Raw genomic sequence first — 26,920 nt, 5'->3', positions numbered from 1 at the left:
GCTACTAAGTGTGAAAGGCCATGTGAAGTGCCTCAGGCCCACGTGAGCGCAGGTGCCCCTGAGTTCTGATTCTGAATACTTTCAGGTCCATGCCCTGGTCATTCAGAACAACGGGGGGAGGAGGGGCAGGAAGCTGTTGGACAGCCCACGCGTTGACCCACAAGGTCCTGGAACCTCGCCTGCAGAAATCAGAGCGGGCCATAGGTCAGGGATAAAGATCAGACCACAAGGCAAGGAGGCAAAAAGCAGGCAAACAGCGGAAAGGAATCTGGTGGTGTTTCTGTGTGGCTGCTGAGACCGCCAAAAGGCCCAAGCAGCTTCTTTCCGCCTCCGGCCTCTGTTCTGCTTCCCTATTTTGCTTCCCGTCTCTCCCTGCCCCACCTTCCCCTTCTGCTCCGCCTTCACCACTCAGTCCCCCGCCCACTCCGCCGCTCTGCCTCCGCTCTCCACCCTTTTCCGACCTTCCTTCACCCCCCCCTCCCATCTGCCCCGCCTCCTGTCCGACCACAACGCCCCAATTCCTCCCTTCGGCCCTACCCCCGTACTGTCCCGCTTCCGCCCCTCGTGCCGTTATGCCCAGCCTCGGCTTCTTCGCCCCACCCCTTCTCTGCCTTTGCCCCGTCTCCTCCCCGGTCCTGCCCCCATCCCCTCGGCCCCGCCCCTCTCTTGGCCCCGTCTCTTCCCCGTCCTGTCCCCTTCCCTTAGGCCCCGCCTCCACCCTGGTCCTGCCTCCTCTCTCGGCCCCGCCTCCACCCCGTCCCGCCCCCTTGCCTCGGTCCCGCCCCCTTCCCATTGGCCCCGCCTCCTCTTGGCTTCGCCCCTCCCTTTGCAGGTCGCTCTCCCGCAGCCCTGGTCCCGGGCCTACCAGGGGCGTGTGCGGTTTGGCCGCCCGTCTCTCTAGTTGCGGCTGCGCGGACCTCCCCACGTGCTCTGCAGCGCATGCGTGTGGCTCGCGCTTGCGCACTGCCAGCCGCGGCGCAGTGCTGCTTGGTGGTGCCGGACTTCGGACCTAGCGGCCATGGGTTGGCGGGCGGCTGGGTCACCGAGGGCCAGGTAGCAGTAGGGCGGCAGGGACCGCTGGCTCGGCCCAGCATGTAGACGTCCACGCGGGTGCGCGGCAGCCGACGGTGAGTGCGGGACCTTGGGTCACCCTCTGCCCAGCGTCACTCGCCGCTGGAGGCCCGTGGAGGCCGGGTCACAGCGCCGGCCCTGCCCACCTGCCCGAGGCCGGACGCTGGTGGCACTGACGCGCCTCCCTGCGTCCGAATGTGGGCTGCGGCCAGGATGACGCGTGGTCTCGGGGACGAGCCTGTGGGGCAGATCTGAGGATCCGGCCGGGGGATGAATCCTTGGGACGAGTCAGAGGTTCGGGTCCCGGTAGCAGCTAGGGAGGCCTCCGTTCTGTTCCTGGCCCTGGCTACTTGAGCGCGCTCTACCGCGGTCCACTCAGCTCCCCTGGTCTTTCTGGGACCTTAGCAAGGAGGAGAGGGCTTGGCATACAAAACTTCAGAAGCCAAAACTTGTGCAAAGTAGGAAGTTAGGCGTTTCGTAACAACAATCGGGGTGTGGAATTCTCCAGAAACACATTTTAAACTTGCTGTCCAGTACTTGCCAGAAAATTCCAAAGTCCTGAATTCCTAGAGGCGAGTGCCTCTCATGACTCAGATGTCACGTTCACAGACTTGTGCTCTGGCCGCTTTCTTAATTGTGGGACTAGGGCGTGCCCATCGCAGTCCCAGGGTCTGTTTTTCCTTGGTCAAAAACCAGCCTCTTACCAGCTCTCCTCTCAAGCAAAGAGCTTTCTCCTCGCTTTGATTTTGAATAGCAAATTATTTTTCTTTTCTTGTTTGCTAACAATCTCTATTTCAGTTCAAAACTTATGCATTTGGCTTGACTCTTGAGACGAATGTTTTTCTAAACTATGTTCATTTACTTCATGGATCACAGTTGGTTTTTGCAGGCCTGATGGTGGCATCCTTGCCTTAGGAATTTAAGCATCTTGCTGAATGACACACTTCAAGAACCTCAGTTTCCCTCCCAGCATTGCCCTCCTCAGCCTTTAGTGACCTCCTGTCCCTTGGAATACCTTGTAGCATGCTTTTCCTCCGCCATCACTTCACTGTGACTTACGCAACCCCTTCTTGTGTTCTGGACAGCCATCGGTGACAACATCATTTGGAGGTGGCATCTCAAATTGTTTCTGCCTTTTCTCCTTTGTGGATTTATGTATTAAAACAATTGGCAGGGGTGTTGTTTGTTCATTTTGTCTTGTTTGAGATGCCACACAGATCCAGTCCAGATCCTTACACATAAGAGATGCTGTTCTACGTACCCCTCCTTTTGGGTAGAAGTGACTAACAGATAACAGCAGTGTTTAGATTAAGTTAATAGTTCAGTACTCTAGGCTTCACTTGGAGGATGGAGAGACACAAGTGGCTTTCCTTTACTTTTTTTAAAAATTTATATGGACGTGAACATGCTACTGCTCATGTGTGAAGCAACTTTGAAGAGTTGGTTTTCTCCTTCCACCTGTGGGTTCCATGGATCAAACTCCAGACATCGGTCTTGGCAGTACGTGCCTTTGCCTGATGAGCTGTCTCTGATCCTTAATTTGTTTTTAGACATAACGTCATGTATTCCAAGCTGGGTTCTAACTCCCTGTGTAGCCAAGGATGACTGGACTTCTTGTCCTTCTGTGTGTACCTCCGCATGCTGGCACTGTAGGCATATGCCAACTGTATCCAGTTGGGGTTTTTCTTGTTTTAATGTGATGTTGGGATCAAGCCCAGGGCTTTGTGTGTGTGAGGCAAGCAATCTTCCAACTGAGCTACATTTCCAGGCCTCAGGTGGTCTTACTGTTTGAAGTTTTCTTCTCTTTTCATGTGTATGCATGTATGTGGTTATGTGCACTTGAGTGCAGGTGCCTGGGAGGCAGGAGCAGGGGTCAGATCCCTGGGAGCTGCTCTAGGTGGGTTCTGGGAAGGGAATTCAAGTTCTCTGGAAGAACAGCAAGTGCCTTAACTGCTAAGGCATCTCTCCAGCCCTTATTATATTATTATATTATTGCAAGTGACTTATTATAAGGGAGTGGATTCATCTGCATCTTTATTACCTCAGATCTGCCTATTTCCTGGTAGAGCAGCAAGAGAAAGTCTGTGCAGAAAGCTCAACACTGCCAGAAGGAGCCTGGGGAGGACAAGAGGATAGGCTGTGGTCTCAGGCTCCTCTTTCTTAGCTCTGTTAGCACTTAGCACATGGCTCCAGCCCTCTTGAAGATTTCACGTTTCAGCCCTAGAAACGTGTTCCTTGTTCGTGATGATTGCTTATCATTTTGCCTATGTCCTGACCCATGGTTGCCATGCTCCTGGGGCTACCGCATGAGAACTAGTAAATTCATAAAAACGATGTTTGGGTTAAGACAGAGGTGGTACCAACATATGCCAGTGCCATCCACTCTGCAGTAGAGAGGGGTGGTACCACCTGACCACTCAGCCTCCTAGACCCATCTTCCTGTCTGCCCTGTGTTGGTAGAGCCTCACCGTTCCACCACCAGATGGGGTCTCTGATCTCATTTTTCAGAACTTTCCAGAAACAGCACACTTCTCCCACCTCTCTGCTAGCCTGGCTATCGTTTATTTGTAGAAATGAGGTAGATATCAGATAAATACTAAGACCTGGACAGTGTGACTCACAGTAGTGATGTCAACCTGGTCGATATAGCAACACCTTGTCTCAAAAACAAGTGAATAATAAGTATGAAACTTGGGAGGGCTTGGGGGGGGTGCCTTTAATTCTAGCACTCTGGAGGCAGAGGCGAGTGGATCTCTGTGAGTTTAAGACCAACCTGGTCTACAGAGCTAGTTCCAGGACAGCTAGGGCTGTTACATAGAGAAAGCTTGTCCCGGAAAAAAAAAAAAAGCATGGAACTTGATATTAATGAAGAAGTTAAACATTTCCTTATTACTCTCACTAATTTTCCTTTTCTTTCCTTTTGCGTCTGACTCTTGTGGCCTAGCTTGCAGTTTTCCTACCTGTGTGCCGAGGCCTGGGTGGATAACACGTGTGCACCAGCAGATCTGGCTTTACTTTTTATTTAGTGCTTCAAACTTGGAAGTTTGCAACTTAAATGTCTTATGTTCTCCTGCTGACTGGCGTGTGTATTCCTGACCGTTGTACGTGTATTTATTGACATCTTGATGTCTTTCTTGCTACTTTCTTAGGTTCTTTAGGAATACTTCATTGTGGTGATCCAGTGCTTTTCCTAGGCCTGTTAGGGCTACATAATGAGACAAAACAATTCCAAAAGGTTTAACCTAACCCTGACCCAGCTGCCTCAGCATCTGCTGACCTTGCATAGAAGTAGTTGTCACTTCACTTTCTAGACCTTGCTTGGAAGAGAGTCACCTAGAGAGAAGTTGAGGACCAAAGGGTGCAGCGGAAAAGGAGTGATGGTTCAATCCAGATAGCCTGAGTTCAGTCCCAGGGACCTCAATATAAATGGAGAAAGCAGACTTTCATAGAGACCACAGCGTGTGAGCTTTCTCTTTCTTTTTAAAATTATTTATTTTGTATTTTGAGACAAGTTCTCTCTATCGCTGTGACTGTCATGGAACTCACTGTGTACACTTGTACACTGGACCTGGCTTGTTTGCTTGATTGATTGGTTTGGTTTAGTTTTTTGAGGCACAGTTTCTATGTGTAGCCCTGATAGTTCTGGGATTAAAAGTGTGGCCACCATTGCCTGGCTCTTTATTTACTTACTTTGTTTTTTCAAGACAGGGTTTCTTTGTGTAACTGCTCTGGCTGTTCTGGAATTCACTTTGTAGACCAAAAAAGAGATCTGCTTGCCTCTGCCTTCAGGGTGCTGGGATTAAAGGTGTGCTCCACCACCACCTGGCCTCATTTTTTAAATTATTATTATTATTATTATTATTATTATTATTTTGGTTTTTCGAGACAGGGTTTCTCTGTGGTTTTGGAGCCTGTCCTGGAACTAGCTCTTGTAGACCAGGCTGGTCTTGAACTCACAGAGATCCACCTGCCTCTGCCTCCCGAGTGCTGGGATTAAAGGCGTGCGCCACCACCGCCCGGCTAAATTATTATTTTTAAACAGTGTTTTACTATCTGCAACTTACTATGTAGACCAGGTTGTCCATGAACTCACAGAGAACCACCTGCCTCTTCCTCCCAGTGCTGGAATTAAAGGCGTGCGCCACACCTTACAAGTGTAGTTTTTAAAAAGACACGGGACAAATGACTAGTGGTTACTAGCACTTGTTGCTCTTAGAGAGGAAATAGGTTTGTTTCCCTTGGCTTCTGTTAACATGGTGGCTAACACCTGTAAGCTGCAGTTCCACAGAATCCAATACTCTTCTGGTCTCTACAGGAATTGCACACACATGGTACATACATCCAAGCAGGCAAAATACCCATATACCATCTACATAAAAATTAATAATTTTTTTTAAAGGCTCCAACAGGGAATAGGAACCTGAGAGCCCAGGCAGTGGTCACTTTCTCTTTGCCTTGAGAAACTAGCAGTCCAACTCCAGTGGACACAAAATAGGGTGTTACAATGTTCTCTTGATAATTCTTCGTCTGCACGTTCCTTCTGGCCTCAGTCTGGGGTCGTAGTCTTCTCCCCATGAAATGGCACCACAGTCCAACCACTGAAAGTGTTTGCATGACAGAATGGTCTTGTCTCCTGTGTTCTGCATGTTCTGTCTAGCTCTGTCTCCAGGAAACTCACAGCTAGGGCCTGGAAGACCCAACAGTCCATATTGTCCAGCTGCTTGGACAAAGGCCAGGTGCAAAATGTACCAGAATCTGTCTATGCTCATGACCAGGAAAAGGCCGTGCCATATTCTGTTAGTGATGTGTTGGGTCTTTGCAGCCCTAACTTCAGAGATGCCTGTGGCACCTGTTATGATGCTGTCTTCCCCCACCTGGTCTTCAGCTCCGTGCTGATGGGGTGAATTTGGGCTTTAACACTAGAGCAGAGCAGGCAGGAGGACCCAGGCTCCATCAGCGGATTTGTGCCACTGCCCAGCGCATCCCGTGTAGACACTTACCCCTGCACAGTCTTTTGTGACAAACCGCCCACTCTGCCCAGTAGTGACCTGATAGGGCACTGCGAGGAAGGCCAGCACAGGGCACAGAAACCCCACAGGCCTTGGCCAACATAAACTCGTGGTCTCCACCAGGGAGCAACTTTTCTAATTTTTAAAATTATGTTTGTTTACATGGCTTTTGTGAGCAGGGGTGGGTTCAGGTGTGCACAGCCTGTCTGTGGAGTTCGAAGGAGTTGCTTTTCTCCTTTCATAGTGTGGGAGTCCAGGAGTGGACTGAACCCAAGGAGAGAGGATAAACTGTATAGTGAAGCTATATCTGTTAGTATATACACACATTTTCTTTTAAATATTTATTTATTTATTTATTAGGTATACAATATTCTGTCTGTGTGTATGCCTGAAGGCCAGAAGAGGGCACCGGACCTCATTACAGATGGTTGTGAGCCATCATGTGGTTGCTGGGAATTGAACTCAGGACCTTTGGAAGAGCAGGCAATGCTCTTAACCTCTGAGCCATCTCTCCTATACACTATACACACATTTTCATTTCTTTAACACTACCTTAGAAAAAGTAAAATGGGTGTGGCAACATAGTCCCGTAATCCTAGTTACCGGGGAGATGGGCAGGAGGACCAGAGGATTACATGGTCAAAGACGCCTGGATCACAGGATGAGACCCAGTTGTGTTTTGTTCTGGTTTGTTATAAAAAGGCCGGTCTGGTGGTGCACACTTTTAATCCCAGCATTTGGAAGCCAGATGTAGGCCAGGTGATCTCAGAGTTCAGGAACAGCCTGGACTACAAGAGTGAGTTCCAGGACAGCCAGGGCTACAAAGAGAGACCCTGTCTCAAAAAAATAAATAACTAAATAAATGAAAGAATATACATACATTCATATGTGTATGTGTATATATGTATGTGTGTATATTTACGTGTGTATGTATACACACGCACAAGTTGGGAGAGCAGCTCAGTGACAGAGTACTCCATAGCAAATGTAAGGCCCTAGGTTTAATTCTTAAAAACAAAGTAAAAGATTTTAAAGGCCGTAATGATTTTTTCTCTAGCATTTCTTTTCTTTTTTTTTTTAAATATTTATTTATTATGTATACAATATTCTGTCTGTGTGTATGCCTGCAGGCCAGAAGAGGGCATCAGACCCCATTACAGATGGTTGTGAGCCACCATGTGGTTGCTGGGAATTGAACTCAGGACCTTTGGAAGAGCAGGCAATGCTCTTAACCTCTGAACCATCTCTCCAGCCCCTTTCTCTAGCATTTCTAATGGTTTGATTGTACACATCTGTCATCTCTTTTGAGTTCATGTTTGTATGTGATTAGAGGAGATAGTCCAGGGGCTGGAGAGATGGCTGAGGTTAAGAGCATTGGCTGCTTTTCAGAGGTCCTGAGTTCAGTTTCCAGAAACCACATGGTGATGCACAGCCATCTGTAATGAGATCTGGTGCCCTCTTCTGGCCGGCAGGCATACATGCAGCAGAATACGATATACATAATATATATAAACACATATATAGTAAATATATATTTAATAAATATATACAAGATAAATCTTTTTAAAAAGATGTTTTCAGTTTTTGGTCTTTTTGACTGGCTATCCACCTGTTTAACACTACTTGAAGGATCTTATGTGATGTTTTGATTGTATTCTGACAAATAAAGCTTGTTTGGAGTCAGGGCAGGGCCAGCCACTAGTTGACCATAGAGGTTTTGAGGTTCCCTAACGTAACACATACGAGAAGGAGATTAGATGCAGGGACTTTTTTTGAAAACAGGGATATAGGATAAAAGGGTAGATTTTTGAATCTACTTTTTTTGTTTTTTGTTTTGTTTTTCGAGACAGGGTTTCTCCGTAGCTTTTGGTTCCTGTCCTGGAACTAGCTCTTGTAGACCAGGCTGGCCTCACACTCACAGAGATCCGCCTGCCTCAGCCTCCCAAGTGCTGGGATTAAAGGCGTGCGCCACCACTGTCCGGCAATTTTTGAACCTACTTTTAAACCAAAACAGTAACTACTAGTCTTAAATATTTTACATTGGTAGCTATGGATTTTTGTATATTGATACATTTTTGAGGTTATTCTTGTTATGCTGTGTATATTCCTACTTTTAGATATTTTTGTCTATTGGTACAAATTTAAGGTTATTTTGTAGAACATGATGTACATATGTTCCTGCTGTTGTTTACGGTATTGTACCTATGCAGCTCATTTAACAATACAATGTAATTTCTAGTTCTTGAGAGTTATTATTACAAACTTTTTAGGATAATAAATAAATGTAAGTTAGAAATTAGTCACCTATTACAATCAAACTTGTAGTCATGTTAGGTATGTTTTCAAGGTCAAACAAATATTTTAGATAGACAGGTGGTCTTCAAAAACTTCAGAGATCTATAGAATATGGCATTTAAGTTTGTTTTTGTTTTGGTTTTTTTGAGACAGGGTTTCTCTGTAGCTTTGGAGCCTGTCCTGGAACTAGCTCTTTATTTTTTTTGTTTTGTTTTGTTTTGTTTTGTTTTTCGAGACAGGGTTTCTCTGTGATTTTGGAGCCTGTCCTGGAACTAGCTCTTGTACACCAGGCGAACTCACAGAGATCCGCCTGCCTCAGCCTCCCGAGTGCTGGGATTAAAGGCGTGCGCCACCACCGCCCGGCTGGAACTAGCTCTTATAGACCAGGCTGGCCTCGAACTCACAGATCTGCCTCCCTCTGCCCCCGAGTGCTGAGATTAAAGGCCTGCGCCACTGTTATAGGTTTCTTTTTTGTTTTGTTTTATGACCATGTTTTTCTGTGTAGCCTTTGCTGTCCAGCAACTCTCTCTGTAGAACAGTCTGGGCTCAAACACAAAGTGAGACCTGTACAGAGAGAAACCCTGTGGTGGTGGGGGAGGCACTGATGGACTTTAGGGCCCCGCCCCATGACTCACTTCTTCAGAGGCCCTTCTCAAGATACAGTCACAGGGTAGTTAAGGCTTCGAGATAACTTCAAGCAAGGTGCTGGGCCTGGTGGTGCAGCTGTTATCCCAGCTACTTTGGAGGCTGAGGAAGGAGGATCACAAGTTCAAGGCCTGTGTGGGTAACAGAGAGACTGTGTCTCAAAGTAAAACAACTTGGGGTACCAGCTCAGTGGGAGAGCATTTGCCTAGCATGAGTGAGGTCCTGGGTTCAGTCTCCAGTACTGCTAGTGCAAAAGAGAAGCATTTAGATCACACACTACTTCATCTGTGGTCTACACTGTCTTCCTTTCTCCTTCCTTCCCTTCCCTCCTTCCTTCCTTTTTTTCTTTTGACAGGGTTTTTCTATGTAGACTAAACTGGCCTTAAACTCAGAGGTCCTCCTACCTCTGCCTCCTGACAGCTCTATTAAAGGTGTTTGTCACCAGGCCTGATACTTCTCTTTTTTGATGGCAATATTTGGTTTTTGACACCAAATATTCTGTTCTGTATTTGCTGTACAGGGGTTCACTTTTTAAGGATGGGTTATGTTGAGTGCGTGCTTGTAGCAGATGTTATCCATGACATTTTTATATCAGTGTTCTAAGCACGAAGCTGTGATGTTTATGTTGTTTTGTGTTTTGCCCCATTGCAGGCTTCCTGAGGCAGGGCAGTAGGTATGGCTTGTCGTTGACCACAGTGTCTAAAATCATGGCACTGTGGCTACTGTCCCCTTCATCACAGTCCTTTCTGGAGGTTGAGGTTTTTTTTGTTTTGTTTTTATAGTCTCCTATGTAAATCATGATCTTGAACTCATGATTTTCCTATTCTGCCTTAATTCCTTAGTGCTGGGATTTCTGCCATGTAACACTATGCCAGGCTCTCTGAAGGTTCTCTATAATCTCCTATATCAAGAAATGCCTCAGCAGTTAAGAGCAAATACTGCTCTTGTAGAGGACCAGAATTTGGTTCCCAGCATCCATATCAGGCAGCTTGTAATCACCTGTAACTACAGCTCTAGGGAATCCAACTCCTTGGCTTCTCTAGGCACCTGCACATGTACCACATGGACGTGCATTTACCACGCAGACACACAGCATATTCACCTAATTAAAAAAAATAATTAAAGGGGCTGGCAAGATGGCTCAGCGGTTAAGAGCATTGCCTGCTCTTCCGAAGGTCCTGAGTTCAATTCCCAGCAACCACATGGTGGCTCACAACCATCTGTAATGAGATCTGGTCCCCTCTTCTCGCCTGCAGGCATATATGCAGACAGAATATTGTATACTTAATAAATAAATATTTTAAAAAAATACAAAAAAATTAAAAATCTGAGCCTGGCCTTGGTGACTCATGCCTGTAATCCTAGCACTGCAAGGCGGTTGGCAGAGTTCTGGGACAGCCAGGGCTACACAGAGAAACTCTCGAAAAACCCTTACTTACATAAAAAGTAAATAAATTTGCCGGGCGGTGGTAGTGCACACCTTTAATCCCAGCACTCAGGAGGCAGAGGCAGGTGGATCTCTGTGAGTTCAAGGCCAGCCTGGTCTACAAAGCTAGTTCCAGGACAGGCTCCAAAGCTACAGAGGAACCCTGTCGGGGCTGGAGAGATGGCTCAGGTTAAGAGCATTGCCTGCTCTTCCAAAGGTCCTGAGTTCAATTCCCAGCAACCACATGGTGGCTCACAACCATCTGTAATGGGGTTTGGTGCCCTCTTCTGGCCTGCAGGCATATGCACAGACAGAATATTGTATACATAATAAATAAATAAATAAATAAATATTAAAAAAAAAACAGAGGAACCCTGTCTCGGGTTGGGGGGGACCATAGTGATATATGAGGTCAGCCTACATGAGGCCTATCTCAAAAGTACTCCCACCCCCCCCCAATGTTATCGGTGTATCCTAGTTAGTATCAACCTGACACAGCCTTGTCTCAAATGATCATCAGCCATTGTGGGTGGGGCCATGCCCTGGGTACTCCTAGGTGTTACATAAGGAAGCTGCTGAGCACTGGAGCAAGTCAGTGAGCACATTTTCTTCATGGTTTCTACAGGTTTTTACCATGACCTCCCTCAGCGATGGGCTGGGAACTGTGTATGGATATGCAAGCCCAATAAATCCACCCCAGAAAAGAAACAAGGCCCAGTTCTTTCAGTCACTTACCAAAACTAGTTTATTATGCTTTCTCGCCAGACTCTGCTCCACTCTTCTTTGTGTTTAGTTTGTGTCTGAGGCAGATAAAATGTAGCCCTGTCTGCACTGGGATCTTCACAGAGCTCTGCTTTGTCTCTGCTGGTTTTCTTTGTTGTCTCTGTTTTGCAGCCCTTGGCTGGCCTAGAAGTCTCTCTGTAGATCAGGCTGACCTCAGACTCAGACATCCTCCTGCCTCCGCCTCCTGGCTTCATGGGCTCTCGTTCCCATGCCTAGCCTTCCCTGTTGCATTGTTTTAGAGACAGGAGTCTAACTGTAGCCCAGGCTGGCCTGGACTCACAGAGATCTGATTGCCACTGCTTCCCAAGTGATGGGATTAAAGGCGTGCGCCGACACCAGCAGCAGGCTAGCTCCTTTGATTCTGTTTCCACTTTTATTTGTTCACCACCACTCATCCTCAGAAAATCCAGTTTGGTTCTAGGGGAGTAAATAAACTTCGTGTTTGCCCGGTTTCACCATCTGGATGTTGCCTGCCCATGTGGCATCCCATGCTGGCTTTGACCCCAAGCAGGCTGGGAAAATGTGTCAAAACTCCAGGAGGAGAGGGACCTTTTTGCTTCCTCTGTCTTCCTGATTTTCCTGAGCCATGGCATCAGAACTGTGTACCTTCATGACATTTGGGATGTGAAGCTTCCTTTGAGGATTGTCACAGTTGAGTTCTGATGACTTTGATTGTTACTGGACTGACCCTAGACTTTTTAGGGGTGCAGCCCGGTGCATTCCTGCTTTTCTTCAGCTGTTAGGGACTGAAACATGTTTCTATGCTGCTATCCACACCACAAGGGCTGCTATGTGGTGCTGTGTCCACCCTTCCAGGGACCCTTTTAGCTAGCTTGTGATGGAAACCCTACAACTCTACAACTGTCTTGGTTATTTTGTCCTCACTCTCCGCTATCTTCAGATGGATTCAGAAACACCAGTGAGGGTTGAAGACACATGGTAGTCACAGAACACTTAGCTGGAACGTGCGGCCCTGGATGCAGTCTCTCGCACTGAGGATAAATGCCAAGGGTTCTGAGTTCTTAACTCTAGGGCAAAGGTAGCATATTTTGAAGAACTTTGGAAAATGGAAACCTGGCAGTTTCTGTGCTGTTGCACATGACTTTCCTTAGGGAGGCTGTGATCCAGATAGAAAAGTCCCAAGTCCAGCAGTGAATTTACTGAGGTTACTTACAGGAGCCTGGGTGACTCAGCTGTATCAGTAGAGTCTTTTCCCAGCAGTGTTTGCTGCTTATACCTTCAGGGAAGGGAGGGGCCTCAAGCCCTCCCCCACCCCCCCCCACCCACTCCTCCACAGGGAATGTCCTGAGGGTCCCTGGGAGCCTTGGCAGGTAACCACAGTGGTTCAGATAACCACATCCTACCTTTCCTTGGATGCTGCTCACGTGCATTGACTTTCTTTATTTTATCAATGAAGGCGTCAGTGTTTTCTCCATCGACTGTGGAAATGGAACAAGAGAAGATGAGTGTGAGTAAGGAGTTGAGCCCTGACTCAGCCTCCTACCACTGCTCAGCTTGTCATGGGGATGAGACCTGGAGCTACAACCATCCTATCAGGGGCCGGGCCAAGTCTCGAAGCCTATCAGCCTCGCCTGCCCTGGGCAGCACCAAGGAATTCAGGTAGGACCAGGAGTCCCCTCTCCTCTCTTGCTGTGATGGGACATGTTAGATCCTGACAGGACACGGCCTGTGTCAGTGTGAATCAGCATTGCTTAATGTGAGTTTTGTCCATAGGGTGGGGCTGGGCACTGCCCAAGCAGTGTTGACCTTAGAGGGAGATTTATGCTGGGCACTTGTTACCAGCTAATATGTGCCAAGTATAGGCTGCACTGTGTTTTCTTTTCTGCCTCAGCACAGAACCACCCATCCAGAGTCATGCTGACTTGAGGGTGAGCTGAGAGAAGTCCTGGTCATGCTCAGTAAAAGACTTAGGTGCTGCTGGAGCAGGGGCGCCGCTGCGACCAGGGCCCTCGGGTCTCATGGGCAGGTCATGGGGCGCTGCCTTCCTCTGCTGCGGCATAAAGCCTCAAGGGAAGGAAGATCACCTGACAAACATGGGTTCCACTGACATCAGGAGGTGTTTTCACTCATGGTGACAATAACCGTGTTATGGAGCTTGCCAGAGACCTGTGAGCTGTGCAAGCAGGCTTTCTAGTGAGGAGCCACTTTAACGTCATGGCGTCTTTTCTGTGAGAAAGATGATCTCTCAGAGCTCCTGCAGCAGTGGAGGGACAAGGAGCTGCTTCAGCTTCTATATAGAAAGTTCTTCCTGTGAGCGATGGCTCCAGCAGAGGCCAGGTGGCCAGCACCTTTGCTCTGGGTGCACAGCTGATCACGGTGCCCTGTGTTGCCTGTTCCTTCTCCACTGTGTTTGTACCCAGCCAGGTTTGGGCAGAATTGCCTTAGTTTCTGGTTTGTGTGGGTTTTGGCATAGCATTTTTTTATTCCAGGAATGTTGAGCCTGTGAAAGTGACCATAGGTCAGGGCAGCTTCTGTCGCTGGTGGCTAATGCCCTCGGGCAGTGTGGGGACAAACAAGTTTACCCATGCAGTCTGTCCTTCAAGGAGGATAGATGGACTGCTAGTGCTGACTCCTGTCTTTTGCAAGCCCTTAATTTCCTGCCTGGTAGCCTTTAAGTTCCTATAAAAGTTGATATTTGTGATATTCTGCATAACTTTTTAAAGGCTTATATAAATAACCGAGGCTTGATGATTCACACTTGCAATCTTAGCACTTAAAAGGCTGAGGCAGGAAGATCATGAGTTTAAGGCCAGCCTGGGCTATAGAGGGAGGCCGTACTTGAAAAAAGGAGGATAAAAGGGGAAAGGCTTTATGTAAAACCCTAGCTCCTATTTAGTCCAGAAAGGTCTTCAGCAACCAATCGACTCCTCTCCAGGAGTCAGCTGTCTAGTCTGGCCAGGCTCCATGACCCTGGACGTGGCCCATCCCCCAGAAACAGAGCAACCTTTTATCTGCGTCATCAGACTGGAAGGTTTTGTGGATACGGAGGCAGCTGAAGGGGAAAGCGAGTTTGGAGACGGCTCTTGTTACTCAGTGTTGTTCTCTTTGGGCTGTGAAGGGTTGGTGAGACCCCAAGACCTGAGTGCAGTGTCCCAAGAAGAGAAATCTCCATACTGTTTCGGTCTTTGTGCTGATCCCCCAGAAGCATAGGGAGCCCTGACTGCTGCTGTCCTTGGCTGTGGCAGGCACAGTGAACCCATGTTTGCGTGCTTAACTGGCTGGGCCACTTTTCAGGAGGGAAGGCTGGTTGCTCAATTAGTATCTATGTTGTAGACACATGTGCTCTAGAGCAAATACTTCTGCTAGAATGTTCATCTAGATTATTGAGGGTGGCGCCTGGTTTTGACTCCCGATTATAGCCCACAGACCTGCTGAGAGGCTCATGCCAGTCCCTTACTAGACTTGTGCCTTCTTTAATTTGGGATCAGTGTCCACAGGAGCTTGTCCAGGTCAGCTTCCATGTCTCGTTACTGCCATGGGAACCTGAGCAGCAGCAAGCTCTGACATAGCATCCTGGACCAGGGCAGGATCTTCTGGGCCTGCCATGTGAATGCTGTGGCTGATGGAGCTAATGTCATTTGGGTTTCTTGGACTTTGACAGGGCCTGACACAGCCCATGTCTGTCTTGCTGCCTGTCCCCTCCTACTTTGACATTAGCCCCCACTGTGCTCCACAGGAGGACCCGCTCTCTCCATGGGCCATGCCCAGTGACCACGTTTGGACCAAAGGCCTGCGTGCTACAGAACCCCCAGACCATCATGTAAGTTAACCAGACTTGGCAGGGGGTGTGGGGGGGTCCTGGTGATTATCATGGGATTGCCCTGTGTGGGGTTCTGAGTTGTTTAAAACAAAAGTCAAGCAGGTGTCTTTCAGAAACTTTCTGTATTCAGAGATGCCTAAGTGGAGAAGCTCAGCTGGTGATTTCTCTCCCATGGCTTTCAGAGGCAAAGGGCAACACACCTGTAACCTGGCACTCAGTTTGAGACAGAAGGATCTCCAGTTCCAAGCCAGCCTGAGCTGTTAGTAAAATGCCAGCCTGAATCACAGAGTCAGACCCCATCTGAAAAACAAGAACAAATAAACAAACCAGGGAGAAAGAGAAAAGTGTTGGGGAACTGAGGACTGTAACCATGGATGCCAGGTTCCTTCCTGTGCCTGTCCTGCACAGATTGCATGGGATCAGTGTGAGATAGTTGTGAGAATCCGTTCTAACACAGGGGTTTCTCCTTTCATTGTTCCACAACTAGAAATGTAAATTTTCTTTCTTTTTTGACCTGATTTTAGTTGCTGGAAAGTTGTCTCTCCTGTTGGTGCATGTGTTTGAAGGGTGGGTTTGCCATGCTCCAGGTGGAACACAGGCCTTACCTGTGCCAGGCATGCACTCTGCCGCTGAGCTACGTCTCATCCAGCGCCCTTCACAGCTCTCACAGCAGTTATGTGTCTCGTCATTGCTGTCAGCTCAAAGAGCGAGTGTGTTGTCACTGTATTCTGCACAGTGTCTAGTTGTGTTTTGTCACAAGGTACAGAAAAAAGAAAAATCCCTGAAATGGGTTGATACTACTGCTTTGTATTTTTAAAAATTTAGAATGTTAGCCAGGTAGTGGTAGTGCATGCCTTCCTAGCAGAGGCAGGCGAATCTCAAGTTTGACATCAGCCTGGTCTACCGAGCAAATTTCAGGACAGCCAGGGCTACGCAGAGAAACCTGTCTCAAAAAAATACGCAAGCTCCGGGTAGCAGTTGCTCACACCTTTAATCCCAGCACTTGGAGGCAGAGGCAGGCAGATCTCTGTGAGTTGAAGGCCAACCTGGTCTACAGAGTGAGTTCCAGGACAGCTAGCAACCAGGACTGTCCCACAGAGAAACCGTGTCTCAAAAAACAAAAACAAACAAAAAGCAAGCAACAACAAATGATTAGAATGTCTGGGCCAGCGGTAGCTCTGTGAGTAAAGGTACCTGTTGTCAAGACGGACAACGTGAGTTCAAGCTCCAAAATTCACATGGTAGAAAGAGAAAAGATTGTCTTCCTACTTCTGTACTCTTTGTGATACACACACACACACACACACACACACACAATCGATCAATCAATCAGTAATCCCAGCACTCTGGAGACAGATGCAGGCAGATCTCTGTGAGTTCAGGCCCAGCCTGATCTAGTGAGTGAGTTCCAGGACTATACAGAGAAACCCTGTCTCCAAAATAATAATAATAATAATAATAATAATAATAATAGGAAGAAGAATTAGAATTTTATTTCATGACTTTTGTTTTTGTTTGGCCCTCACTGCTCCTCATTCAGAGACCTTTGTGATTTGTACATCTGGAATCTGTTCCTTCAAAGGATGTGTGAAAGGGCCACAAGTCTGGGTGGTGTGCTGGGACTTGTTGGGTAAACATTAGCCTGAGTGTGTGAAATGGAGACGCTGCACGTTTGTTCTTGTTCCATAGGCAGGTGTTGTAGATGGGGCTAGTGATGTACAATGGGGCTGGTTTCCCCTCAGAATACACATGCCTGTGCTGTGTTCTTCAACCTTCCTCATGTTGTGGTGATTTCCAGTCATAAAATCATTTCATTGCTACTTCATAACTGTATTTTTGCTACTGTTATGAATCGTAATGTAAATATCTGATATGCAGAATATCTGGCCCCCAAGAATATGCGACCCCCAAAGAGGTTCAGACCTTCAGGCTGAGAACCTCTGGTCTAAGCTTCCTTTCAGAGATGACAGCGCTGTTGCCTGTTCTGCCACCTCCAGGCCGTCCAAGGAACTGCAGGGTTAGTGTAACTTAGTACTGATGCTGTTCTGGAGGGATGCTAGTATTAGTGCTTTTGAGACAAAAATTTCCAGTGCCCGTATGTTCACAGAGCAGAATTACGAGTTATTGCTACTGCTAAATATATGTCACGGGAAGGAAGGGATGCTGACATGTTGTATACTCCCTATCCGTACATCCAGCAATTATAATCACACCAACACCACAGTCTCCTAACGTCTACTGTGACCTCACTGTCTATCCCACATGTGGCCACCCAAGCTCCCTACCACCTAGAGCTCTGGGCACGCTCCCTGCCCTCTGCCCCCTTGCTCCTGGCCCCTCGTGCCTGCCCACCACCTCCCAGTGTCCTCCTGGTCTCTTGTGTTTGCCCAGTACCAGCTGCTTTCAGCTACTTCCTGCACAGCCTGACACTCGCCCCTTACTTAAGCCTTTCCAACAGCTAGTTTTTTGTATAATTTATATATATATATATATGTGCCTGGGTGTGTCTGCTTCACCTTATGTATAATATATATATTATATATATGTGTGCCTGAGTGTGTCTGCTTCACCTTATATATGTGTGTGTATGTGTGTGTGTGTGCCTGTGAGTGTGTCTGCTTCATCCTATGTATGCAGCTTCCTGTGGAGGCCCGAAGAGGATTTTGGAACCCTTGGAACTAGAGTTACAGGCAGTTGTAATATATAATATATGTAATATATAATAGATGTTGGTTCTGGGAACCAAATACAAGTCCTCTGCAGGAACAGTGTGTGCCATTCGCTGTCCTGAGACTTCCTCTAGAGAACAGTCTGGCCTCAAACTCAGTTTCAACTGTCTCTGCCTCCCAGTGCTAGAATTCAAGGTGTATGCCAGCACAGCCGGGGAACATTAACTGCTGAGCTATCTCTCCAGCCCCTCACAGCCAGTTTTACTTAGATTATCAGTTACTTAGACCAAGACACAGAGTGGCCTCCAAGCTAAGTTCAAGGGTGGGTTTTAGAACAGGCACTCACCTGCCTACAGTCATTTGCTGGGCTCTGGGGTACATAGTTCTGTCACCTGTGTCTCTGTAACGTTCCACGTGTAAATGTAGGGCAGTAGTACCTGTGTTGTAAGAATGAGGACTTCATATGTTTCCCAGATATTCCCAAGATAGCCTAGAGCTCATCCTGAGAACTTTTCAGAGGCCGTGTTTCCCTGTGGGTGGGTGAGACTCTCAGCCGCTGTTAGTTGGGCACAGTGGTCACGCATCCCTGGCTGCTGCGGCAGCTCATCCAGAGCTGGTTCTGACAGGCCATGGCCTGTCGGCTCCACATGGCACCTGAAGTTCAGGCTGCCTAGAATGGCCAGCATTCCCCTTCAGGTGACCCAATAGGAAGTTGAGGAACTGGTTTGTGGTCACAGGGAGGGCTTGGCATCTTGACTTGTATATACTAATGCTGGTGGTGCATGCTGAACCCTTCTGAGCTTTTGGGCTGAAAGTTGTGGGCTGAGCCTACCTGGGGCAGCCATGACACACACATGGGCAGGGCAGGGTGGAGGGTGGGGACTTGGAGCTCTGGTGAGGCAGAGGGTTGTGATCACTCAAATTCTCTGGAGCCCAGAATTCAGGAAGTGGTTGCCTTTCACCTGTAGCCCTTTCACCTGCAGCCAGCCTGAGAACTCCTCCCTGTAGGCGGGCCCTGCCAGTTCCAAGCTCCCAGTTCCCTAAGCAGTCAGGAAGCTGTGGCTGCCAGAGGCCTGCTAGGCAGGTGGTCCTGGTCCTCCCCTAAGAGCAGGGAGCTCAGGCTGGCCCTCTTTGCTCTTAAAGTTAACCTCCTGTTTTGTTCATTTTTAAAGTAGATGGTTAAGCAAAATGGTCATATATTCAGAAGGAAGTCTGCATTTTATTTATTTGATTTTCTCAGTTTAGAGAACACTTCTGTAGGACCTGTGACGAGGCTTTTACATTTGGCTTTCAGTTTTGAAGATACAAAAATTAGACCTACAGTGTAACACACAAGTAGGAGCATGGTAGCCAGGCAGGGCTCTGTGTGTGTCTGCTTGTAGCACTGAAATGCTGGGGACATGCCTGCTGTCTCCTGGAAGGTGGAGACCGCCTCAGGAGTCGTGAGCGCTACAGGCAGATGGTGAGTGAGAGGTGGCTATGAGCGGCCCCTCCCCTCCCAGAAATGCCAGAAACAGGTGAGTGCTGTGACCAGGGTTCCATGGTCATTTTCTGACCTGTCTTTAGTAGTTTGTGTTATAATTTCAAAAGTTGGTAGTGGGTTTTCATAGACTGCCATATATGGAGCCTTTTTTAATTGGGAGAAATAGTGTTGGATAGGGAAAATGGTGTTTCAGAAGTAAGATTACCAGGCCAAGCATGGTACCAGGTTGTGCCTTTATTTCCAGCACTCTGGAGGCAAAGGCAGGTAGATCTCTATGATTTCAAGGCCAGCCTGATCTTATATAATGAGTTCCAAGCAAGTCAAGGCTACATAGTAAGAACTTGTCTCAATAGATAAATGAATAGAGAAATAAGTTAATAATTAAGAGCCAGCCAAGTTTATGGCATCGAGAGGTAGTAGGCCATAGGCCGTCCATGCACATAGAAGGAAACACACACACTAAGGGTCCTGGGACTGGAAACCATCCACAGTAGACCCCAGGACAGAGGAGCTGGTGTTCTCACTGGACTGACAGACAGCTTAGGCTTTTTCCTCTGCTCTTCTGTGCTGCCCCTGTTCCCACCGGGGAGTGTCAGAAGGAAATGAACACAGCATGTGTGATTTGGCCCATGACGGTGATTACAGGTACAGTTGGCCAGCAGGGTGCCCAAGGGGATTTAAGCAAAGCCATGTGGGCAGTAGCTGGGCAAGGGGTCTTCAAGCATGGTTGCTCTGGCTCCAGGCTGCAGGATGGCTAGTGGCCAACCCTGGAGGGGTCTGGTGCTGATTCTGTGCACACAAGTTGGCAGTGCATTTTAACTAGTTCTTGGTGTACTTATTTTTATTTTTCCAAATTGCCTGCTTCTTTCCTCAAGGAAAGGATGACTGCTGGTATGAGCTCTCTTCTCTCCCTAAAGGCACATCCAGGACCCCGCAAGCCAGCGGTTGACATGGAACAAGTCTCCCAAGAGTGTGCTTGTCATCAAAAAGATCCGAGACGCCAGCCTACTGCAGCCCTTCAAAGAGCTCTGCATGTACCTCATGGAGGTAAGGCCAGCAGGTTAGGGCTGTGCTCGGGGTGAGTCGGGGAGGAGACTTGTCCAGGGTTGTCTCTTCCTTAGCTGTCTGAAGCATTCTTAAAAGTTCTTACTAGCCCACAGTGCTGGACGCTGGGAAACTCAGGGTGGAGGAGCTGCATCTCCTGAGAGCCTTGTAATACCGTGTTTATGAGGAACTTGCCCCAGGGCATTGCCCCAGTTCCTTTTTTTGTTTTTTGTTTGGGGTTGTTGTTTTCCAACACTGGAATTTTCTGTGTAGCCCTGTGTAGCCTTGACCTTACTACAACTCACTTTGTAAACCAGATTGGCCTTGAACTCACAGAGATCCCCCCCCCCCCCACGTGCTGGGATTAAAGGCCTGTGCACCACCACCTCTTGGCTACCCCACTTCTAAGATACTAGCAATGCTAGCTCTCCTAACCTCAACCCTCCTAAGTCATGCTGTAGCAGTTAACCCTCACCTGAGTCCCTTTCGTGTTGCCTGCAATACAGCTCCCAGTCTGGGTGAGTTTTAGCTTGTGATTCTGGAGAAGCAAAGTCCAGGGCCACAGTTGATGCTCGCCGTCTTCCTTGCAGAGCCCAAAGGGATAGGACAGCATATGGAAGGAGGTGGTGTGTTCCTGTTGTGTGTGTACACATCTTCTGCCCTTTCCCCTTCCTGTGAAACCATCAGAATGTCAGAATGTAGTGGTGTGGCTCTACCATGATGGGCTCACTCCTCATCACCCCAACACCTCAAAATCATGTTGCTTTTCAGTAGATGACTTGGGGGACACATCCAAATCGTGGCATAGCTGTCTGGTTCCTGAGCCACTAGGTTAGAAAGTACCTATTTGGGAAGAAGCTTCGATGATGTCATGAGTCAGAGTTTCTGGCTACATAGCAACGAAGTGAGCAGGCTGGAAATGACTTGCTAGCTAAGGAAATAGCTTTTCCCCCCCTGACCCAATGTGGAAAAGCCAGCATGACCTGGGCTGGGCTACTGAGGGCTGTGTGGGGGCTCCCGTGTATACTTTACTTCCAGGAGAACAACATGATCGTGTATGTGGAAAAGAAAGTGCTGGAAGACCCTGCTATAGTGAGTGATGAAAGCTTTGGACCAGTGAAGAAGAAGTTCTGCACTTTCCGTGAAGGTGTGCTCTCTCGACCTCTCTCAGTTGGCAGAAGCCATGAGCATTCTGCCTTTGTTGGCATCTGCATGCTTGGGCACTAGGGCTCTGTATGACAACAGTTCCCAAGATTTGTGTCTGCTCTCTAGATTATGACGACATTTCCAACCAGATAGACTTCATCATCTGCCTCGGAGGAGATGGTACCCTGCTCTATGCCTCCTCTCTTTTCCAGGTAAGGCTATGTTTCAGGGTACTGATGCATTGTTTGGGTACAATGTGAGGAGGTGTTTTCAGAATGTGAGTCCCCTTACTCTTTATCACACAGCTTCATACTAGAAGCCACAAGCTTCTTAGTGTTCTTACTTTAAGGCAGTGGTTCTCACCTGTGGCTCACAACCCCTTTGGGGTCAAACAACTCTTTCACAGGGGTTACCTATGACCATCAAAAAACACACAGATATTTACAGTAACATTTATAACAGTAGCAAAATTACAGTTATAAAGTATCAACAAAAATAATTTTATGTTTGGGGTCACCACAATATAAGGAATTGTATTAAAGGGTTGCAGCATTAGGAAGGTTGAAAACCACTGCTCTAAGGAGGTAGAAGTTTTTTTTTCAGCCCAATTATTGGCAGTAAAGCAAGTTTGCAGGTAACTAGTCTCCTGGGGTGACTAGAGATGAATGGACATGCTCTGACAGTGCTGGGCTGGCCAAGGAGGGGGAGAACAGTAGGGTGGGGAGACTCCCTGAAGGGTGACCACGTGGCCACAGAGCAGACCCTCTGGGAGAAACCTGGCACTGAGGAACTAGTCTGGAAGCCAAAGTCCCAGGCTGGTAAGGGCAGCAAGGAGACATTGGAACTTCTCTGGTCTCACCCTCAGCAAGGTAGGAGCTGGCCCATGGTGTGCTAGAAGAGTAGGCATTCGGTACCCTAGTGGGCTGCCAGGGCAGAGCCCATCGAGCTGGGGGTGGAAGTGGGGACTGGGGTTCTCCCAGCAAGTTGTCATCTGTGCTTTGCTGCAGAAGTTTCTGGCCACAGACTGCAGACAACTTGTACTTGAACGGGGTTTTTGCTCAGCCCCGTTTGTATTCAGATGGGGCCTAAACAATCTCCATTTTTCTTCTCCCATCCACCAGGTCTCTGCCAAGTCTGCCTACCTTCTAGCCTTTGTATTTCTGTAGCCACATCTTGTATCTGGTGCTGGCCACATCTTTCCTATGTGACCAGTGAGCTGGTCTGGGCTTGTTACTTTTGTTTCTTTTTGGCCCTTCCCACCTTGTTCTCACTTCTTGGGGAGATGGCACCATCCTGCCCTGTTCTGGCTCTTCTACCTCTTGCCTTGCTCATGCCTACCCATCCCCAGGGTCCACAGCTATCGGCAGTTTGGTGTTTCCTGGGTAGCCCAGCAATGCCACCTGGTCTCCTCACCCACAGGGCAGTGTGCCTCCTGTTATGGCCTTCCACCTTGGCTCCCTGGGCTTCCTGACCCCATTCAACTTTGAGAACTTCCAATCCCAAGTGAATCAGGTGATAGAGGGTAAGTTGGAATGTTCTGGATCTCTCAAAACAGCTCAGGGTTTACCTCCTCCTTGGTTATGTTTTTGTTGCTGCTGTTTTTATTTTTTAATTTTATGTGTATAAGTATTTTGCCTGCAAGTATATCTATGTACCACATGTATGCCTTGTGCCCATGGAGGTGTGGGATCCTCTGGGACTGGAGTTACAGATGGTTGTGATCCACCATGTGAGAGCTGGGAATTGAAACTGGGTCTTCTTTAAAAGCAACCAGTGCTCTTAACCACTGAGCCATGTCTCCAACCCCCTTGGTTTTTTTTGTTTTGTTTTTTTCATATTTGTTATTTAATGATGTAGTTTCAAGATTTAGAGATTTCTAAATTTCAGATATTTCAAACACTCCTTACTAAAGTGGGAAATCTGGCAGCACATGGCTGCTCAGGGTGGCTTTGGTGGAATGCACTGAGGTCACTGGCGTAGAACAGAAAGGTGAAGGGTCCCAGCCTCCCTGAGCTGGATCCTGCTGACCCCAGGGAATGCCGCAGTCATCCTGAGGAGCCGGCTGAAGGTCAGGGTGGTGAAAGAGCCCAGAGACAAGAAGAGAGCCATCCATAATGGCCTCAGTGAGAACGGCCTGGACCCAGAGGGCGGAAAGCAGGCCATGCAGTACCAGGTCTGTGGAGACGTCCCCAGCAAGGGATCAGGGTGGGGTGCACTCGGGCTGGGATCCCTGACACTAGGATAAGAAACTGCGGGTGCACCGTAAGTGCTTATGGTAGTGCCATGGCCTTGCCATCTCTTCCAGGTCTTGAATGAAGTGGTGATCGACAGAGGCCCCTCCTCATACCTATCGAACGTAGATGTCTACCTGGACGGACACCTCATCACCACTGTGCAGGGCGATGGCGTGATCGTGTCCACCCCGACGGGCAGCACAGCATATGCAGCTGCAGCCGGGGCTTCCATGGTCCACCCCAATGTGCCGGCCATCATGGTTACGCCCATCTGCCCCCACTCGCTGTCATTCCGGCCCATCGTGGTCCCAGCAGGGGTTGAGCTGAAGGTCAGAGCAATCTCCCTGTATCTCCTCTGGTCTGAGAGTCTTGACCCTGAGCCAGCAAAAAGCAATTGTCACTCCCTCAGCACCTGCCACCTCCAAAAGACAATGCCACTCCCAGCACCTTCAGATGGGAGTCCTGCCTCTCAGCTAGCTTTGCAACTGTCCATGGTCTCTGGTGGCACAGAGAGCTGGCCAGCCCTCCATTGCAAGGCTCTCAGTTGCAAGTAGTAGGGATGGGCCCCATTGGGAGTGAATGACGAAAGTGTCTCTGTGATGAAAGACCCCTGATTGGTGTCCTCCACAGAACCTTTGACCTGGTCTCTGGCTGACCTCTGAGTGTCCAGCCCAGCCTCATTTTTCTATCACCTCATCACAGGCCACTCAGGCTAGTTTGTCACTAGCGTGAGTTCTAATGACCATGTCTAGGAGGTAGCTGCCAGTCTTAGAGCACCGACGTGAGGCTGAAGTTGTTCCATATAGGAACTCCGGAGGACTCTGCATGCCTAGAGCCCACTTTTGTTCCTGTTCCACCCCTTAGATTATGCTGTCACCAGAGGCCAGGAACACTGCATGGGTGTCGTTTGATGGACGGAAGAGGCAGGAAATACGCCATGGAGACAGGTGTGGGGCTGCAGTGCTGGGCGTGGGCTGACCTTGTTTTCTGTCGTGTGGTATTGGTCCCTGTTACAAAGCATGACCACGTGTAGGTGTAGTAGGCTTGTAGCAAGGCCATGCCCCTTGGTTCTTTTTTTTTTTTTTTTTTTTTTTTTTTTTTGGATTTTCGAGACAGGGTTTCTCCGTAGCTTTTGGTTCCTGTCCTGGAACTAGCTCTTGTAGACCAGGCTGGCCTCGAACTCACAGAGATCCGCCTGCCTCTGCCTCCCGAGTGCTGGGATTAAAGGCGTGCGCCACCACCGCCCGGCCCCTTGGTTCTTGTTATACACAGAGACTGGACTGGCCTGAGCCTAGATCTAGGGAGAGTCACCTCTGGCAAGGCTGTTGCACTGCCTGTGACCTGCAGCACCTGCAGATGAGAGGTCCATAGCCTCAGATAGCGGTGCACTGACTCAGGCTAGCCCCTCCTCTTCCTGGATGTGTGGGTGTGCTGCCAACAGCAGTCACAGGCTCTAGGACGGACCAGCAGAGCTGCTTATGTATTGGCCTGGTCATTCTAAAGTCCCTACCCTGCCTCACCTCAGAAGTTGCCTGGACCCCTGGGAGCCAGAGACCTGGTGAAAACAGGGACAGAGTCTCTGTCTGATCCTCTCAGGATCCAGGGTGGCTGCTTCCATTTGGACAAAGTGAGACCCTGGGAGAGGGCCTTGACCTAGGGAGAGTAGTTTGTTACTTGAAAAGGCACCCAGCTTACACAGACGTATTTCTCTTTCCTTCAAAGCATCAGCATCACCACCTCCTGCTACCCGCTGCCCTCTATCTGTGTGTGTGACCCTGTGAGTGACTGGTTTGAGAGCCTTGCCCAGTGTCTGCACTGGAATGTTCGGAAGAAGCAAGCTCACTTCCCGGAGGATGAGGACCAGGACGAGGAGGACAGCTAGGCCTCACTTGCCAGCCTCTGACCTGAGCCTTCAAGCCCTTGGGGGCCTTCCTTCTCTGGCTCTCCTGCTGGCCTTCTGGCCGACCTGGCCTTGACCAACCACATGGCTGTCCAGGATCTCTGTGTCCTGCCTGCCTTGCTGGGAGAGCTTGGGTCTGCCTTTTGAAGAAGAGATCAGCTTTTTAATGTTTTTAAACCTCTTTTTCATTTCTAAAGAAGCAAAATGAGAACTGAGCTGGGTGTCCTACATCTCTCCCATGGGCCCCCTGAGATCCCAGGTCAGGAATTCCCATAAATCAGTCTGTTGAAATTCTGAGGGGGTCAGAATGAATTGATCTTCCCTTTGATATTGAAATAAATGTCTCAGCCAGAAATCTTCCTTTAGCTGCAGTGCTTTTCCCCAGGGACTGCACCTTTCCCCTGCAACTCTCGGGGTCACCTGGCAGCTTTGCTATGGGTTGGCAAGGCATGTGATGGCTAGGTACCTCTTCAGTCTGGCCCAAGGCCTCTGACTCCTCCCAGAGCAGAGGCCACACTTTGCACAGCCATCCAGCAACGTCACATTCCTCATATCGCAGGGCAGCAGCTCCCGAGACATTTTAAATCCTGTGTACACTTTTTAGAGATTATTTTAAACTTTCTGAAGTGATTATGTACATATTTTCTTGTACACACTTTGTGAAGATTTAGAGGGGACTGCCTGTCATCCAGTGTTTACATTGTGTCCGGGACAGGGCTCCGTGCTTCCACTCTTCCCACAGTGGCCACAAGGGTTTTGAGACCAACTCACTATTGACATCAGGCTGTGGGCCTGCCCTCCTTCCACAAGAGTCTTAGGTTTGCATCTGAGCAGCAGCCACATGTAGCCCTCTGTGCAACACATGTATGTAACACAAGTAACACATGTGGACGCCACACAGACCCTGGAGCGTTTGTGGAGTCACTGGTCAGCCAAGGTGCTGCAGTTAGGTTATCTTCCACTCTTCTGGCGGGAGGAGGAAGGGAGACTGCCCATTCTTCGCCTGGCTTTCAGGCTTCTGTCCTGTGCTGCTCAGAAGGGTTCACCAGCTACTCTAGTGCTGACCACGCTGTTAAAGTCAGGACCTCCGGGCCCTTGTTGACCTCAGCACCTCTGGATCCCTGAGTGGTCTGGTATCAGTGCTGTTAAGTTGCGGTTGCTTGTCCCCAAGATCTGTGCTGTTCATCTGTTACAGTAAGCACAGCAGGCCTCTGTGTGGTCCAGAGGAGAGCAGGGTCTGCATGGGTCACGCATCTAAATAGCAAGTGTTGACAAGTCTAGAAGCAGCTGCCATCAGACTGATCTAGAACACATGGAGTTTTCACGTAAATTCTTAATGTTTCATATTAATATCTTAAAATTTGTTAATTGTTAATGAAGGCCTTATTACTATTTTCAGATTCTTTCAATAAATAAACTTGTTTAAAAAAATAA

The 26,920-nt window shown here is 48.5% G+C and overlaps 1 protein-coding gene across 2 annotated transcripts; it reads left to right on the top strand.

The window, feature by feature from the left end:
* The first annotated feature begins 961 nt into the window (after nt 1-961).
* On the top strand, nt 962-26,920 carry LOC121448364 (NAD kinase). Of its 2 annotated transcripts, XM_041652328.1 has the most exons (11): nt 962-1,127; nt 12,647-12,849; nt 14,927-15,010; nt 20,080-20,209; nt 21,245-21,353; nt 21,479-21,564; nt 22,772-22,874; nt 23,386-23,525; nt 23,658-23,915; nt 24,451-24,533; nt 25,309-26,920. In XM_041652328.1, exons 2-11 carry the CDS (start codon nt 12,677-12,679, stop codon nt 25,466-25,468), a joined length of 1,326 nt encoding a protein of 441 aa, XP_041508262.1. In that variant the 5' UTR covers nt 962-1,127; nt 12,647-12,676; the 3' UTR covers nt 25,469-26,920. The 2 variants fall into 2 exon arrangements, with proteins under 2 accessions (XP_041508262.1, XP_041508263.1); XM_041652329.1 differs by lacking the exons at nt 962-1,127; nt 12,647-12,849; nt 14,927-15,010 and adding an exon at nt 18,745-19,196.

The sequence above is a fragment of the Microtus oregoni genome, unplaced genomic scaffold (assembly GCF_018167655.1).
Source record: "Microtus oregoni isolate MIOR12 unplaced genomic scaffold, Mior012 000005F_ref0000423, whole genome shotgun sequence".
NCBI classification, from domain to species: Eukaryota; Metazoa; Chordata; class Mammalia; order Rodentia; family Cricetidae; genus Microtus; species Microtus oregoni.
The sequence above is the reverse complement of the archived record's forward strand: the minus strand, read 5'-3'. Positions and strand labels throughout refer to the sequence as shown.